Raw genomic sequence first — 17,500 nt, forward strand, 5'->3', positions numbered from 1 at the left:
AGAGAGAGAGAGAGAGAGAGAGAGAGAGAGAGAGAGAGAGAGAGAGAGAGAGACAGACAGACAGAGAGAGTGGAGTTAAATGAGAGGAAAAGGTGGGGGAGAGTGGTGGAGATTGAGAGAAGGGTGGGGAAAGTTATGGAGAGAGAGAGAGAGGGAGTTTCTCTTTCACCCCCACCCTCACTAATCTTCTGTGTCGTGGTCTTTCTCCCCCACACTCTCTGACTCTCCCGCAGCACACGCTAGCACACGTCTCTTCATCACACACGGCGGGGGACTGAGCCTACACGAGGCGGTCTGCCACGCCGTACCCGTCCTCGGAATCCCTCTCTTCGGCAACCACCAGGTGGCGCTGCTTAGGCTCGTCACGCGAGGCATGGCGACCATGTTGGATCGGAGCGAGTTGACGGTGGAGACCCTGGTGGCACAAATCGAAAGCATGCTGGCAGACGAGAGGTGAGGATGGGGGGTGGGGTTGCGTTTCCGCAGTGTTGTGAAATGAAGTATGAAACTTGAAGACATCGCGAATAAGGAATCGTGGACTATGTACAACTTCAATAGCTAATAATAACTATATAGGTATTATTAGCTCTTGATAACTTGTATGTGCTATATATATACTCTGAGGCTGAATATAGCACGTGACACATATATAATATTATATTATATTAGTGTATATGACATGTAATATAATAGAGTATCATTACAATAAGATTGTCTATATAATACCCTAACCCTGTATATCATGTACACCTTGTACACCATGCCCAGGCGTACAGCATATAACATGGCTATATACGATTGAACACATAACACCCTGTGTATGCCCTGGATATCATGTCACATTGCAGACTAGATTTCATGTATATTTTGTGTTTATTGTAACAGTTATCAGCAAAATGCTACCAGACTGCAAGCCCTGCACGAAGATCAACCAATCAGCCCGGCCGACGCTGCAGTCTACTGGATCGAGTACGTCGCTCGCCACCAGGGGGCGGCACATCTGCGGCCGCGGGGAATGGATTTGAATTTCTTTCAGTACTTCATGCTCGACGTAGCGACGCTGTTTGTCGCGATCGCCGCGGCAACCGGCTTCCTAGCCTTCCTCTCGTGTCGCAAGATTTCGCGCAAGAGAAAGGAGACTCCAGCGACGGACAGAAAGAACAATGAAGCCAAAAAACGCGAGTGAAAAGCAGAAGGGGACGAGTAAAGCGGCTATCGAGTTTTTATTCGATTTCGTAAAAAGCGTGAAGACGACAAACGCATCAACTTCTCCTCAGACGACTACGCGAATAAATCAAGTTATCAACTGAAATCTACAACGCACGGGTTGTGTTAGTACGGATCTGTTACTGTGTGGTTACGCTTCCAACGTCTTGGCATTATTTTCATCATTAAAGATATAAACATCTGTGTAAAATACGAATCGAGTTGGTTACTAACTTACTACGCACCACGGATACTGCGACTATCTTGTGAGATTCCCAGACAAAGAGTATCTCACTTTCTTCAGTTGTGATATGCCTAGATTCCTACACGTGTGATGCTGGGATGAAAACTCGACTACAGGTAGAATCTACGGGAGATCTACGTAGGGTCACTGCAGGGAAATCTCAAGTGTCCTTTATAGAAAGGTTACCGTTCTATAAAGATGGTTTCACCGTGTAAGTACCAGTCAAGAGGAAACGTCAAGTGTCCTTTATAGACAGGCGACTGTTCTACAGAGGTTTCCACTAGCACAAGTTACCTTTATATACAGAGGTGGCTGTTCTATAGAGGTGTCTGTTCTATAGAGGTGTCTGTTCTACAGAGGTTTCCACTAGCACAAGTGACCTTTATATACAGAGGTGTCTGTTCTATACAGGTGTCCATTCTACAGACCTTTATAGACAGGTGTCCATTCTACAGAGGTGTCACGCTAACGGAGGTTTGACAGTACGTGGCAACGCACTCCCACATATTGGTCCAATCTCATGCTCATGCACACAGAAATCGCTAACTGGCAACAACTCACGAATAAGCTCCTCAATGACCTAACAGCCGACACACACGCACGCGCACCCACAGACACACACACGACTACATTGCAATGTGAACCGCCACTATTGCTGCTATCGAGAAACGCGTAAACTAGACGCACGAAGAAGCGGCGACAGTGGTGTGAGGCGGGGTGAGTATTGGCGGTGCATCAACGCTGATCACCCCCCAGCGATAAAAATCTCTCTCGTGTAAACTTGAGCTTCGATCGTTGTGACCCGGGGTTGGTCTCGCCTTGCTTGTTAGCAGGAGCACACTGTAGACATGATATTGTGGGACGTCGCAGATGGAACACGGAGAGAACCCAGGAGTCGAGTGTGATCCATCTGTGCGTCCGTCCGTCCGTCCATCCTCTCCGTTTGAATTTGTTAAACGTGGCGGCGAATCACTTTAGTAACGACCACTTCAGCTGGTCCTTGGCCGACTGTAGAACCTGAAAATAGAAAAAAACTCACATTTTGATCTACTCGAAAGAGGTCCCCGAAAGAAAGGTCCCAGTCCCCGAAGAAAGACTTGCTTGAATAGAAATAATGGACCTGATACATCACTGCGCTTCATTCAAGAGGATCAAGAAAATACCGCCTTTGTTCTACAGCTCTAGGTGCTTTCACGGATTCTCTTTCAATATACTGTACACTTGAGGGAAATACTACAAGCGTCCTTCACGGATGGAAGCTTACGTTCTACAGTACCGAGCTAACGCGGGTTAAACCGTAGCAGTAGGCGCGCGTGCGTGGCACGATCTCACCACAGAGTGGAGGAGCGACCAATAAATATACTGTACAACTGTCACTTCAAGGGAAATACCGCAATTGTTCTTCATGGATAAGCCATTCCATTCTACAGAACTGATAGCTAACGTGGGTGCGACCGTAGCGGTAAGTGCAGGCGGCAGGGAAAAAATTAAAATTTATTTTTCGGGGGCTACTTTTCAAGCTCGCGTGCATGAAAATAGCACTCTAAAATTTGGTTTGCATTGAACTCTATGCAAATTTACGGGGGCTCTTTTTGGCATTTCGGGGGCTAAATCGCCCCGAGCCCCCGTGTATTTTTTTCACTGGCAGGCGGCGCAGACTCGCGATCTCGCCACGGCGTGTACGAGCGACCGCAGCCGCACGCGTGCGGCGACGTACTCCTGCGGCCGTACCGTTCTACAGAACTGATAGCTAACACGGGTTCGACCGTAGCGGTAACTGCACGCAGTGCAACTCACGATCTTGCCGCGGCGTATACGAGTGACCGTGGCCGTGCGCGCGTGCGGCATGTGCTGACAGAGCTGAGAGCGTGTTCGACCACAAGTACTAATTGGTAATTAGTGCATCACATGATAAATCATTGAAAATTACATTGGATACTGTCGCAGGTACTATGAAACAATAGTCCCCGCCTGAGCGGGCACTATTGCTTGAGCGACGCATTGTTATTTTAACGCATTGTGTTTTAATACAAATTGAAATTGTTCGTTTAAGAAACTTTGTCTTATTCACTTCATATTTGCCGAGTAGATTGCAAAGTCATGTGATGCACTAAAAACATTAATGCCTGTTGTTGGGGGCACTATGAGAGCATAGTGCTCCCAACAACAGGCATTAATATATAATTAGCGGTAGGTGCGCGCACAGCATGGACGAGCGGTGGCCGCGCGCGTATGCGACAGGTACCTGTGCGACGGTCTGCTCCCCAAGTGGCAGTTCCTCTGACCGCTGAGCGACACGCTGGACGATGGTCGACGAATCGGACTCCAGGACGATCCTGCGCACGATGCCAAACAATGTGTCAGTCATGATGATATCAATACAACAACAACACCAATTATGACAACAACAGTTACAACAATATTAATACAACGACAACACCAATTACAACAACATTATTATGACAACAACAATAAAAACAACAATATTAATACAATAACAACAACAATAACAACAACATTAATACAAGAAAAGTTATCAATTGCACTGTCACATATCCCAGCTGTTTTCTGGTAGTACCATCTACAGGCGATTATAAACGTAAATGAAATAACAATGCACTCATGACACACGTCTCACACAAAACTAATAACATCCGACAGCCATCATGCGACGCAAGCGACGACGCAAACATGGTCGTGTGTCTAAAGACAGGGCAGCAGCGGCTACGGTAACCACGGTAACTGATGCCTCACCCTCCATCGCAGATCTCATCGACGGCGAGGTACATAGTGTCGAGATTCTCCATCAGGGTGCGCTTCTCTACGTTCTTGCGCAGCAGCTGCGTGGTCGTGTCGAAGAGACAGTTCAGTACGCTCACCAGGATCAACTGCAAGATAACAGAAGGATTCAGCGATCGTCTCTACCATGCAACAACACGAAGGCGAAATGACCGCAAATAGAAAAGATTATCGTTTGAAAATCGGAACTTCTAAACTTCTAATAACTTAAACGTTAAGACCTCATTTAATTAAGAAGTTACATTTCAGACCTATACTTTTATCGGGAGTAAATAAAAACACTTGAACGTTAAGATCGCATTTAAGAAGTTACAAGATTTTAGACATGATTTCATCAGGCGTGTATAAAAACTACCTGTTTTTAACCACTCTAGATCCAATAACCATGACAGTGATTTCTGACAAATTCTGACATAGAATCGCTATTTATTTATATTAGGGATCTGCTATTATGACCCTATGAGGGTATACGCGCAATGTTTGAGGGTGACGTCGTCGACTTTACCTCGTTTTCGTGTGAACTGCCGACGACGTAGAAGTAGATGTCGACGTTACTACGATAAACAGACGTGATACCTCCCAGCATGATCACCTCATTACACATCAACGCTACGAAATTTGAACGGCGCCATGACACCCGCGACCGTGCTGCCACCCCGAAAAAGTTGCGTATTTGACAATTTATTTTGCACGTTACAGACCGAGGGCTAATTACAAAAGTGCAATCATATTTATACCTAAATGCTATTTAACCGTACGATATTCATTTTAGGGCAAATTTATCCATATTATAACTGAAACTATATGTCGTTTATAAGATATTACAATCCTTTTGCTTTTAAATGAATAAATAAGAAACACCCTCGGTCTGTAGCCCTTGGCTGGAAAGTGGTTTTGCGCAATTTATCAGATCGTGCGCTTTGAGTGGCGCCACCGTCGTTGTAATCAAACTGTAGTCGTTAGTTTTAAAACATTAAAAAAAAATATTTCTAATGGTGATTGAACCATGAAACTTTTTATGTAGCGTAATTATAACCTAAATTATCTGAAAATAACCCTAGAACCTAGAGTAAACTCTCCCTTTAATGGAATATACATAAAACCTGGATGAGAACTATTGGGTGAGCAATGTGGTATTAGTGACACCTGGTTAGGAATTATAACATGCACAACACCTGGCAAAGAACTAAAATGTATATTACTGCCTGATAGAAACTATAACATATGCAATACCTGCGAAAGAACTATAATAATCATCAACGGTTAGGAACGATAATGTATATAACACATGTATAATAATATTATTATTATTAATATTAATGATAATAATGCAGTGGTAGAAATGAACTTTTGAACACGGGAGTCTAACGGACTCCCTACCCTCAAAATGAGGGAGTCCGCAGCAAAATAACGAAGTCCGCAGTCTGAAGTTCAAAATTAAAGATATTAACAATAACGCGTACATGTGCTTATTTTGAAGATTCATGCAGTTGCATGTCTGGAAATTTTCTTTGGACATTAGCTGAAAAAAACAGTAATTCCGCGAGGCCGTGCTCTGGAACAAACTAGTTAGAATGGAAGAATTTTCAGGGAGTCACTCGGACTCCCGCATATATCAAATCAGGGAGTCCGACAGTAAATCAGGGAGTATTTGACTCCGGACTCCCGTTAATTTCGCACCCTGTAATGAATAATATACGTTATGTGTGAAAATGTACTCTCTTGCCAGAAGTTGGTGGGGAAGTTTTGTTATCTCCTGTTTTCGATTTGTTTACAGAGTGACCCGAGAAGGAAGAAAGGAATGCGGACAAAGCTCACGGCAGTCGATGTGAGTTTTCCTACCTTAGGCCAAAACAAAATATAGGTGTGGTTACGGTTTCCTGACCGACCCTATTTATTCCTAGCGACCCTAAACATTTTATTGTCAATTTTCTTTAAAGTCAAAAAAAATAAAAAAAATAAAAAATGAATTGGACAGTTCCTGCTTCAAAAGGCACAACGCACATCCTTCGGACATGGTTCGTAAATAAAATATTTCAATATAATAAAATGTTTTCCCTACCTACCTACCCTATTTTTTTCCAGCATGTAACGGTAACCACACATATATTTTGTTTTGGCCTTATTCCGAGAGACGGATGCAGACGTTTTAGTTTTCACACTCGTACTTTCGTACTTTACATGTTTTATTCTCACTCATCTCTTAGTTTCGCGATTGTCCAGAAATTAATTGTAATTACCGTAATCAAGAAATCCAATAGAATTAATCAAGAAATCCGAACAAAGTGCGTTGAGAACGATCGTGGAAACGATGTTGCTGTAACAGTATGCCAACTGATAGTGATAGTCGAAAATTCACTGGATCTTCTCTATCGCTCTCTTTCCCTCTTCCTTTTTGCCCCTCTCTCTCTCCCTCTCTCTCTCACTGTCTCTGCACCATCGCTTCGCACCACCATGGATTTATCATTCAAGATTACAGCTTTGGGTAAAATAGATAGGTTGAGGCCCGAAAGAAATTAAATCTGAAATAAATTTGAATGATCTGATCAGTGAGGTGGGTTAGGTTAAGGTTATTTTATACAGAGGGATTTGATATAAGCATTAAATAGGACGTAAGATTTAAGATGGACGTTAGGGTTTATATACACCTTACCGTTGGCACGGTGTGTTTTGTTGAAGAGGTTTTGCTCAAATGTCTTCTGCTCTTTGAAGGTAGGAAACGTACTGTCATAATACTGGAACAACGGATGAAGTAATGACAACCACAAGGAATACATAGTGAAGAAAATCGATTCAATATTCTACTGTAATTTTAATACGGATTGATTTAATTTAGTACAGATATTCAAAGAATGACAAATTTATTTTACTTGACGTGTTAAATATTATAAAGATATTTAATGAAATATAAACACTGTTATGACTAATACTTATCGATTATAATAATACAATCGTGTGTAATGATCGTGTGTAAAATCGTGTACAATCGTGTGTACAATCGCAGGTAATGATACACTAAAAACCAGGTTTGATGAGCAAATTAAATAGATAAAATGTTCATATAACTAAATAAGATCTATCACCTTTGCTAATAATCTGTTTCCATCATTGTCTAAGATCATAATAGCCTTCACTGTGTACAGCGTAGGATCCTGAAAAATAATGGGAATTTATGTGATTAAGCTCCTACAAATAATGACAAACGAATATTACAACCACAAATTACATGAAGGTATGCGCTTGATTCAAGTAAAAATCTCTCGTAGCAATCATTTTTATATAAATTTCATTATTTGCATTTCTGTACGCATTCACTAACCAAACAAGTAGGCCTATGTCTCTTCAAAGTTCAAACAGAAACACCTCTACAACCAAACACCTATAGGCTATACGAGCAGGTCAGTACAAGAATAAATCGTAAGGCCATCTGAGGCAATCAGTCAATGTATGGATTAATACCTAACAGCTAACACTGTTTGCAAGATAACGTGTAGTCACTGTTTATACGAGTACATGTAGGGCCTAGTGGGGTAGTACTAGTAGTAGTAGTAGTAGTAGTATGATCATGATGTACCACATTCACATTGTCAACAACCACAATGAAATCGGACACGTCAGCCGGCTAAATGACAAAAAGTTTACACCGCTTACAAAAGCCTGGATCGCGTTGATTTGAATGTGACCTACTAGAAACGCGAGTTCCCTGTCCATTCTGCTAGTGTCACGTGTGATCCTTAGGAGTTAATTAGATATTTTGGACGAAAATCAGTACCTAACTAAAATTCACAGTAACATTTTTGTTGATGAAATTCGACGTGGAAACACAGAGCCGCACTAAACAGTCTGGCGAGGTCTCATTGGATGATATGATACGAACGCGGAACCAATGAAACAAATCTCGCGTCTCGCGAGAAAATCGGTATCACAAACATGGTGATCATTAGAAAGAAAGACGGTACTCCAAACATAAAGTTCTTTGAGTCGCCTGAAACGGTGTCACATTTTGATGCAATACGATCGTGGCTGCAGAGGAACTATAAGAAGGTTGTCTTTCCGATTAGGGCAAAATAAAAGTAGTTTCTTAGTGTAAAATCAGAAATTTCCTTATTGTTATGTCCCGTTACCGGTCTTTCACTCTTTGTTACCTGCGCTGTCATTGATTGAGTCTGTTTTCAGCACAGGCACTTGGAACGTCTCAATAAAAAAAAAGAGGTAAATAAACACAGAAATGTAACAAAGTGCTTATGTTTCTCTACTCTAGTTTCGCCTATAATCCACGATCTGTAAATGCGGTAATGCTCACATCTGCAAACACCAAGTACAAAACCGCACGCACGCCCTGTGCTATGCGTGCACAAACAACAATGAATAAGAGAGCAAGGTAGAGAAAGCGCGATGGAAAATTCGTTTAAACACTCGCTTCCATTTCGAGCAGATACAGAACGAAAACACATCCAAATGCTCATGCTTCGGTATTATATATGTGTACATAAATGTTTTCACTTGTTCGAATTATAACTCTGGCCTTTGTGTCTTTAGCTGTACTCGCCAAAGCAGAGATATCTGCGTAGAAACCTCGCTGCAGGAAATGTTCTCTAGCGCGTGCAAAATGTAAAGAGGACGTATCATCCGAAAAAATCTTTAAACGGCGCATATGATTCGATCGATCAACTGTTAGTCCGTGTGTGTGTGTGACGTCATTGTGCTTGGCTGGCGGGCCTCGAAACGGAGCTCGCGAAGAGCGCGGAAACAGCAGCTCATGCCGGGATCGACAACTGCGGCCATTACTCAGTAGTATACAAACAAATACATCATCGTCATACCCTCAAGGAAAATTTAAATTTTCAAACAAAGGAGAGAACATTTTCATAGCACGGATAAATTCAAACCGAGATATCTCTGGCGGGCAGTAAGGTATAGAAAACAAGGCCGAGAGTTATGAATTCGAAAAAGTGGAACAATTTAATAGTACACCATAGATCATAGATAAAGAATAGGAAAGTAATGTTTTACGTTCACCTAAGTTAAGAATCAGGTGTGAGAATGAAGCGAGGCGTCGACAAATTTTTCGATAAACGCTTTCCCTACCTGCTCTCTTATTACATGTTGTATTGATGCACGGCACAGGGCGGGCGTGCGGTGTACTTGTGTGTTGACCGATGAGCCAATTTGACCGCCATTTAACAGGTGATTAATAGCGGGACGAAAATAAGACAGGGAGAAAAACATTAAGATTTGGTACAGTTTCGTGACTTTAATTTACATTATTATAATTTATATTGAAGACTTCCACAGATGCATAGTGGTTTATGCGTGTTATGATTGGGGATGCTGTCCGCATAAGTGACTGAAGATGAAGTAATGCAATAGTTTCATATAATACCTACAACACGCATCTGTTTTCAAAAACATCGCTTGTGAAACGTCAAAATATTGTGCACTTCAACCGATCGGCGCCCATTGTAATTCTGCATGACATGGTACAGTGTCACTGTCAACTGAGTGTGGTTGACACGGCAGAGTAAACTTGCACCTGTATTCACGACTAGATACATTATTGACTTAACTACTATACTACTGCTGTAGACTTACAAACACGCAACACCACAAAGGCTAAGGGCAACGCACGAAGTCTCACCACCCACCGCACGCCTCGCACTAATCGCGGAATAACATTCAATGTATTTAAATTAAGTTAACTTAATTAATTTAATCTTTTCGGACACACTTGAATTAACATTACATTAGATTAATAAAATCTATCACATTGGGAAAAATTCAGAAGACGTGAACGAAAGCCAAATTGGAGATGAGTCTGTGCTGCATCCGAGATGATCTAGTTCCTATTCTGATTTTGTTCTATTCATAAAATATCAATCTTCGCATGGCCCAGGAACCATAGCAATAAGATTGGTAAAAATAATCCAAAGCTATGACATCTTAACAACTAAATGAGCAAAACCTGTGGTACATGGCTGGCATTATTAATATTGTTATTATTCATGTGTGCATTCCAGGTATGTGACAAGTTTTGATCCAGCCAGAGACAAAGTAAAGGGACTCAGAGATATGTCTTGTCTCTACAGCTTATTCAAGATTTAAAAGAAGGATGGCATTTGGAAACAAGTGAGCATGTATAAAGCAAACTCTGTTAACCAGAAGAAATACCTTATAACACGACTATTAACAGACAGGCTCGAGCAATGTTTAGTCTAGAGAAGAACTGAAAGTGGTTTGTGGTGTGGACAATTAAAAAAACAAAGCTTAATATAGTTGCTCCAATCGGTGGATACATATGTTTTCTAATAAGATATAACTCTTATAAGGTAGCATCAATATCATATATGATGTATTACTGCTGCTGTGCTAGATAGACTTACTGATGCTCATACTGCAACGATACATAGGGAGTCACATAGGTCTGCTAAATTTCCTGTTACTCTAATACAGAAACGTTCAAATAGAATTATTGAAAACTTTGGAAGGTGTTCTTTATTTACGTTTGTTCTGTTGTTTATATCGTGATCTGCATTCACCATCATATCTCTGATCTAATCGAAGCAGGTTAAAGAAGTCGAGCTCTGACACCGACTGTCCCGCAAGGAAGTTTCTTCCTCGACTTCAAAACGCCAGGTGGGCACTAATGTACACATACTCGCACACCAGGTCAACCTACGAACAAATACTCAGCAACCAGCAAAGGATGGTAGACTTGCCCACTCAAAAGACAACTTAACGAATGACGGGCCAGAGTGAGCAGGCAGAGGCATAGCTGAAAAACGCGATCAAAGGACAATCAGCATGGGAGGGTGGATAATAGGAATAGGTTTAGAAATACTTCGTCGGGGAGGTAAGGTTGATCGATGAGAGCACTTTAACGCTCGATAGATAAACAAAGCAAAATAAAGGAATATGATAAAGCGATGACACATTCGCAGTGTAGATAAATGTAAATTTAATAGAATGGTAACATCGATCAGCCGTAATGTGACGAAGACACGTTTGTGGGCCATCAATTATATCGACCCCCTAAACTGCAGTCTGACAACAACAAGTAAAAAGAGTAAAAGAATAAAAGAAAAGGGAAAGACGCGTAAAAAGAAAGTACAACGTAAAATCAGCGAAAGAGAATCCGGAGAACAGACGATCCTCAAGGCCTGCGCCCTCACCCGAACACAAAACATCTCCGCACAGCATGCGACAAGGAACGTTTGCATCGCCCTAAAGCCCTTTCTCCACACCAGCGGCTATCGCTTCACCGTCGGCGTGCGCACGTCGAGCGCGAAGCGTCGAGATATTTCGTGCACGTCGAGCGCGCGCTGGTGCCGGCGCGGAGCTGAGCTTCCCGATGAAGAAGGTGTACTGCGGAACGGACGTGACGCAAAAGAGCGCGCTAAGGTCGGTTCACCAAAATGACAGCCTGCGCGACGTCGTCGCAGAGACACAAAGGGCGTCGTTGTTCGACCGAGCACGCCCGCGACGAAGCGACAGCCAATCATCTAGCGCGCAAACGCCAGTGACAACATGAGCCAAAAAAAAGCCATGAAAGGTGAAGGGGTCGTGAGGGTGGAGGGTGGAAGCTGGTGAGGGGGTGTGGTTGTGGCCTAGGTGGGTAGAGCGGTGTGAGGTGAAGCTGGAGGTGAGGGGAAGTGGTTGGGGGTGGGGTGTAATGAAGGTGAGTTGGGAGGTGGGGGTGGGTGTGTGAGGGGAGGTGTAGGGGGGAGGTGAATGGTGGGTAGGTGAGTGTAGAGGTGCAGGTGGGACGGTGGGGGAGTGGTTGGGGAGCGGTGTGTGTAGTGGTAGTCGGACGAGCAACGCACTCAATCTACCCGCATCTTGAACGACCGCCGCCACAAAGGTGAGGGGCGGCGGGACGGCGGTGGAAGGCTGGATAGAGGGGGTGTGTGGTTGGCATTAAGGCTGGGGTGGAGGCGGGAGGTTGCTGATACGTTGTTAGGGTAGCCTCGACGAGGCTTGACCTCAACATCATACACGCCGCAGCAGCTCCACACTCCAAGGTGATAAGAAAGAGCTTGAATCACCAAGGAGGTGGGGGTGTGGTGATGGGAACAGTGGGGTGGGAGGGGTGGATCGTGGAGTGATGAGGGTGAGTGAGTGGGGGTGGGGTTGGGGATGGAGGGGAAGTCTACGCACGTTCACGGGAAGTTTATTTTTTATGGCCACAAATAATTCTTCGTCGCTACGGTTTTAAAGAGCGCTCCGTGCAGTTATAGAATTTTTTTACATGTTGCCATTGCAGAAGAATGGATCAGACCAATTATCAAGAGAGATTCGGCCATCCTGCTTCACTGGTGGTTCACGCCTGACAGGTAGTTGCTCCGTGTGCATTTGCGTGCATGTGTGTATATGTGTGTGTGTGTGTGTGCGTGCCTGCGTGCCTGGATGCGTGTGTGCGTGCATGAATCAGTGTGTGCTTGCGCATGCGTGTGTGTGTGTGTGTGCGTGCGTGCGTGCGTGCGTGCGTGCGTGCGTGCGTGAGTGCATGAATCAGTGTGTGCTTGCGCATGCGTGTGTGTGCGACTGTGCGTGTGCTTGCGCATGCGTGTGTGTGCGTGTGCTTGCGCATGCGTGTGTGTCCGTGCATGAATGAGTGTGTGCTTGCGCATGCGTGTGTGTGCGTGCGTGCGTGCGTGTGTGTCCGTGCATGAATGAGTGTGTGCTTGCGCATGCGTGTGTGTGCGTGCGTGCGTGCGTGTGTGTGCGTGTGCTTGCGCATGCATGTGTGTGCGTGTGCATACAGAGTTGTCAAATTGTCGCGTTTTACTGATCTATGTGCGCGGCACTGCCCTTCTGCAGCAATAACATGTGTCGCCATTGATCGATTCGTTGATCTATGTAACCCTGCTCCTCTACACCTACAACACGTGGATGTCTGTATCTCTGTGCATGCGCGTGTGTGTCCGTGTGTACGCGCAAGCATGTGTGTATGCATGCAGAGATGCCCAGTAGTCGCATCTCACTGATCTATTGCACCCCTCCACAGCTACGACCAGGACCAGGTGGACCAGGAGCCCGCTTCGTCCGTATCTCTGTGCATGCGTGCGTGTGCGTCCGTGTGTGAGCCCATGCATGCATGTGTGTGTTATTACTGATCTATTCTACCCCTCCACAGCTATGACCAGGACCAGGTGGACAAGGAGCCCGCTTCGTCCGCATCTCTGTGCATGCATGCGTGCATGTGCGTGCATGCGTGCGTGCTTGTGTGTGTTATTACTGATCTATTCCACCCCTCCGCAGCTACGATACGTGGATGACGGGCGTGGAGGTGGAGCAGGAGCCCGCGTCGCCCGTGGACGAGGCTCAGAAGTTGCCGTACGAGGTCAACGCTCGCTGGATCCTCGACACGGATGAGTACAACGAGTGGATGAACGAGGAGGACTACAAGGTTCACGACACCTGGGTGAGAGACCGTAATATACATGCACACCTGGGGCTATCCTTAAAAAATTATGTGTTTGCTGTTCTCCGACCGATCCACGAAAATAGCCGCGACCCACAATTTTTTTTTGACATTTTGGGTTCCATTTTTTTTTACATTCCTCATAGTTAAGACTGAAACACAAAGCATGTGTGGCAAACATGAGGACAGACTTAAAATAACTATTATGCCTCACACAAAAAAGAAGAAGACCTACACACTAAAAAAATCATGGGTCCGGGGACAGCAAACATAGAATTTTATAAGGATGGCCTGGGTGAGAAACTTTGATGTACATAATACCTGGGTGAGAAACTGTTACTATATGTGACAGCTCTACAGAAACTATAAAATATACAATATCTGGGTTAGATCTGTACTATACTTAAAACCTGGATGAGAACTATTGGATGCATCACACCTGGGGGAACACTATAGTATCAGGACACCTGGGTAGGAACTCTAACATGCATGATACCCGGACAGGAACTAAAAGGGACTTAGCCGCTAGGATTTTACTGCATACAACTGTACTTACTGTATAACAAATCGTCTATACCCACACGTATTTGTTACCAGATACCTAATTTAATTGTTATAATTAATTACACATCAACGCTACTAAATTTGAACGGCGCCATGACCGTGCTGCCACCCCGAAAAAGTTGCGTATTTGACCATTTATTTTGCAAGTTACAGACCGAGGGCTAATTACAAAAGTGCAATCATATTTATACCTAAATGCTATTTAACCGTACGATATTCATTTTAGGGCAAATTTATCCATATTATAACTGAAAACTATATGTCGTTTATAAGATATTACAATCCTTTGCTTTTTAAATTGAATAACATACAGAAACACCTCGGCTGCTAGCCATTGGCTGGAAAGTGGTTTTGCCGCAATTATCAGACTCTGTGCGCTTTGATAGGCGCACCGTCGTTGTAATCAAACTGTTAGTCGTTAGTTTTAAAAAACATTAAAAAAAAATATATTTCTAATGGTGTTAGCAACATGACATTTTTTATGCTAGGTAATTCTACTTAAATTATCTGGAAAAAATAACCTAGAACATAGAGTAAAACTCCTCCCTTTAATCGGAATATACTATAAAACCTGGATGAGAACTATTTGGTGAGAACAATGTGGTATTAGCTGACACCTGGTTAGGAATTATAAACATGCACAACACCTGGCAAAGAACTAAAATGTACATTACTGCCTGATAGAAACACTATACATATGCCAATACCTGCGAAAGAACTATAATAATCATCAACGGTTAGAACGATAATGTATTATAACACATGTATAATAATATTATTATTAATTAATATTAATGATAATAATGCAGTGCGTAGAATGAACTTTTTGAACACGCGGAGTACTACACGGCTCCCTTACCCTCAAAATGAGGGGACGTCCGCGCAAAATAACGAAGTCCGCCAGTCTGAAGTTCAAATTAAAGATATTAACAATAAACGCGTTACATGTGCTTATTTGAAGAATTCATGCAGTTGCATGTCTGGAAATTTTCTTTGGACATTAGCTGAAAAAAACAGTAATTCCGCGAGGCGTGCCCTCTGGAACAAACTAGTTTGAATGGAAGAATTTTCAGGAGTCACTCGGACTCCTGCATAATATCAAATCAGGGAGTCCGACAGTAAATCAGGGAGTATTTGACTCCGGACTCCCGTTAATTTCGCCACCCTTGTAATGAATAATATACGTTATGTGTGAAAATTGTACTCTCTCGCCAGAAGTTGGTGGGGAAGTTTTGTTATCTCCTGTTTTCGATTTATTTACAGAGTGACCGAGAAGGAAGAAAGGACTGCGGACAAAGCTCACAGGCAGTTAGATGTGAGTTTTCCTACCTTAGGCCAAAACAAATATAGGTGTGGTTACGGTTTCCTGGACCGACCCTATTTATTCTAGCGGACCCTAAACTTTTATTGTCAATTTTCTTTAAAGTCAAAAAAAATAAAAAAAAATAAAAATGAATTGGACAGTTCTGCCTTCAAAAGGCACAACGCACATCCTTCGGACATGTTCGTAAATAAATATTTCAATATAATAAAATGTTTTCCCTACCTACCTACCCTATTTTTTTCCAGCATGTAACGGTAACCCACATATATTTGTTTTGGCCTATTCCGAGAGACGGATGCAGACGTTTTAGTTTTCACACTCGTACTTTCGTACTTTACATGTTTTATTCTCACTCATCTCTTAGTTTCGCGATTGTCCAGAAATTAATATGTAATTACCGTAATCAAGAAATCCAATAGAATTAATCAAGAATCCGAAACAAGTGCGTCGAGAACGATCGTGGAAACGATGTTGCTGTAACAGTATGCCAACTGATAGTGATAGTCGAAAATTCACTGGATCTTCTCTATCGCCTCTCTTTCCCTCTTCCTTTTTGCCCCTCTCTCTCTCCCTCTCTCTCTCACTGTCTCTATCTCTTTCTCGCTCTCTCTCTTTCTCTTCTCTCTCTCTCTCTCTCTCTCTCTCTCTCTTCTCTCTCTTCTCTCTCTCTCTCTCTCTCTCTCTCTCTCTCTCTCTCTCTCTCTCTCTCTCTCTTCTCTCTCTTCTCTCTCTCTCTCTCTCTCTCTCTCTCTCTCTCTCTCTCTCTCTCTCTCTCTCTCTCTCTCTCTCTCTCTCTCTCTCTCTCTTCTCTCTCTTTCTATATCAACTTAACTCCCTTCCTTTCGGATTCCCCTCGTAAAGAGTTCCTCTCTTCTTCTTTCAGATCATCAACGTGACGGAGGCGGAACGAAAGAGGAAGCTGAGCAAGTCGCGGCGGAAGCGGTCGCCGTCGCCGACCGAGAGGAAGCCGAAACGAAAGAGGTGAGCGCTGTTGCTGTCTCCTCCCCTTCCCCACTGCCACGCCCCAGCATGGACTTCTTCCCCTCTCCCCTCCCCCCCTCTGACCGGTCCTCCTTCTAACTTCTTTGCCGGACTTCTCCCGTTGCTGAATCTCGTTCTTCTAGGATCCTTCCCGGCATTTTGCTCTCTTTCGAAACGAGATAGGTGAACGCTTGCCCACTTTTTTCCTGTCCTCGCCAATACACGATTCCCACGCCAACCTCTCCCTCTCCTTCCCCTTGATCTTCCTCCTCCTCGGATGTTAAAACCCTCCCCTTCCCTGCTGCCGTGCTCCAGACTTCCTCCCCCTCCTCTTTCTTCTCGAAGGTTATCGGTGGGGATCATTCCTGACATTTTGCGCTTCTTTCGAAGCGAGAGAGGTGAACGCTCGATCTCCTCTTCTTCTCCTCGCTCTCCTTCCTCTCGATGACACGGTTCCCCTGCAGGCTTCTCCCCTTTTCCCCTTTTGACCGATCGCCGGGGATCTTTCCCGGCATCTCGCGACTCTTTCCCGGCACGTCACGCTTGCTCACTTTTTTCCTTTCCTCTCCAATACACGATTCCCACGCCAACCTCTCTCTCCCCTTCCCCCTCCTCTTCCTCCTCCTCGGACGCTCAAATCTCACGATTCCTTCCCGGCTCGTCTCTCGCGCGTTTTTCCGGCTTCCTCTCTGAATGGCTTCATCGATCGTATTTTCGCAGCTCCCGCGGCTGCGCAGTGAGGAGGCGCGAGGCGCCGAAGGAGGAGGAAGAGGAGGAGGATCTCACGAAGGACATGGAGGAGCCGGCGCCCGAGCCGAAGATGAGCGAAGTGATCATTCCTAAGCACCGTGAGTGGTGGGCACGCCACCTGGTGGCCGCTCTCCGTTGCGCGAGACGGGAGGGGACGCTGTCTCTCGGTCGACGTCTCTCTCCGTGTTCCCTGCCTTCGTAATTTTCCATC

General features: G+C 44.1%; 3 protein-coding genes across 4 annotated transcripts in view; 2 read left to right on the top strand and 1 right to left on the bottom strand.

Annotated features, from left to right (window-relative positions):
- The window catches only part of LOC106817886 (UDP-glucuronosyltransferase 1-4-like), a 6,376-nt gene extending 5,092 nt beyond the window's left edge, over positions 1-1,284 (top strand). Inside the window, exons 2-3 of the mRNA XM_014822595.1 lie at positions 234-453; positions 886-1,284. Of these exons, the coding sequence (XP_014678081.1) occupies positions 234-453; positions 886-1,186 (521 nt within the window). The 3' untranslated portion in view covers positions 1,187-1,284. The remainder of the gene's footprint in view (positions 1-233; positions 454-885) is intronic.
- A 534-nt stretch (positions 1,285-1,818) lies between these two features.
- LOC106817889 (coatomer subunit zeta-1-like) lies at positions 1,819-8,098 on the bottom strand. 2 transcript variants are annotated; one of them, XM_014822599.1, is made up of 7 exons: positions 8,022-8,098; positions 7,333-7,401; positions 6,898-6,984; positions 4,755-4,841; positions 4,205-4,338; positions 3,696-3,786; positions 1,819-2,467 (listed from the first exon to the last, which is right to left on the bottom strand). In XM_014822599.1, exons 2-7 carry the CDS (start codon positions 7,369-7,371, stop codon positions 2,420-2,422), a joined length of 486 nt encoding a protein of 161 aa, XP_014678085.1. In that variant the 5' UTR covers positions 7,372-7,401; positions 8,022-8,098; the 3' UTR covers positions 1,819-2,419. The 2 variants fall into 2 exon arrangements, with proteins under 2 accessions (XP_014678085.1, XP_014678084.1); XM_014822598.1 differs by having other exon boundaries at positions 7,937-8,095.
- A 71-nt stretch (positions 8,099-8,169) lies between these two features.
- The window catches only part of LOC106817887 (SWI/SNF complex subunit SMARCC2-like), a 24,391-nt gene continuing 15,060 nt past the window's right edge, over positions 8,170-17,500 (top strand). The window contains exons 1-7 of the mRNA XM_014822596.1: positions 8,170-8,293; positions 8,789-8,816; positions 12,510-12,579; positions 13,508-13,670; positions 15,498-15,542; positions 16,442-16,539; positions 17,260-17,387. Of these exons, the coding sequence (XP_014678082.1) occupies positions 8,180-8,293; positions 8,789-8,816; positions 12,510-12,579; positions 13,508-13,670; positions 15,498-15,542; positions 16,442-16,539; positions 17,260-17,387 (646 nt within the window). The 5' untranslated portion in view covers positions 8,170-8,179. The remainder of the gene's footprint in view (positions 8,294-8,788; positions 8,817-12,509; positions 12,580-13,507; positions 13,671-15,497; positions 15,543-16,441; positions 16,540-17,259; positions 17,388-17,500) is intronic.

Source organism: Priapulus caudatus, unplaced genomic scaffold, assembly GCF_000485595.1.
Source record: "Priapulus caudatus unplaced genomic scaffold, Priapulus_caudatus-5.0.1 Scaffold1910, whole genome shotgun sequence".
NCBI classification, from domain to species: domain Eukaryota; kingdom Metazoa; phylum Priapulida; class Priapulimorpha; order Priapulimorphida; family Priapulidae; genus Priapulus; species Priapulus caudatus.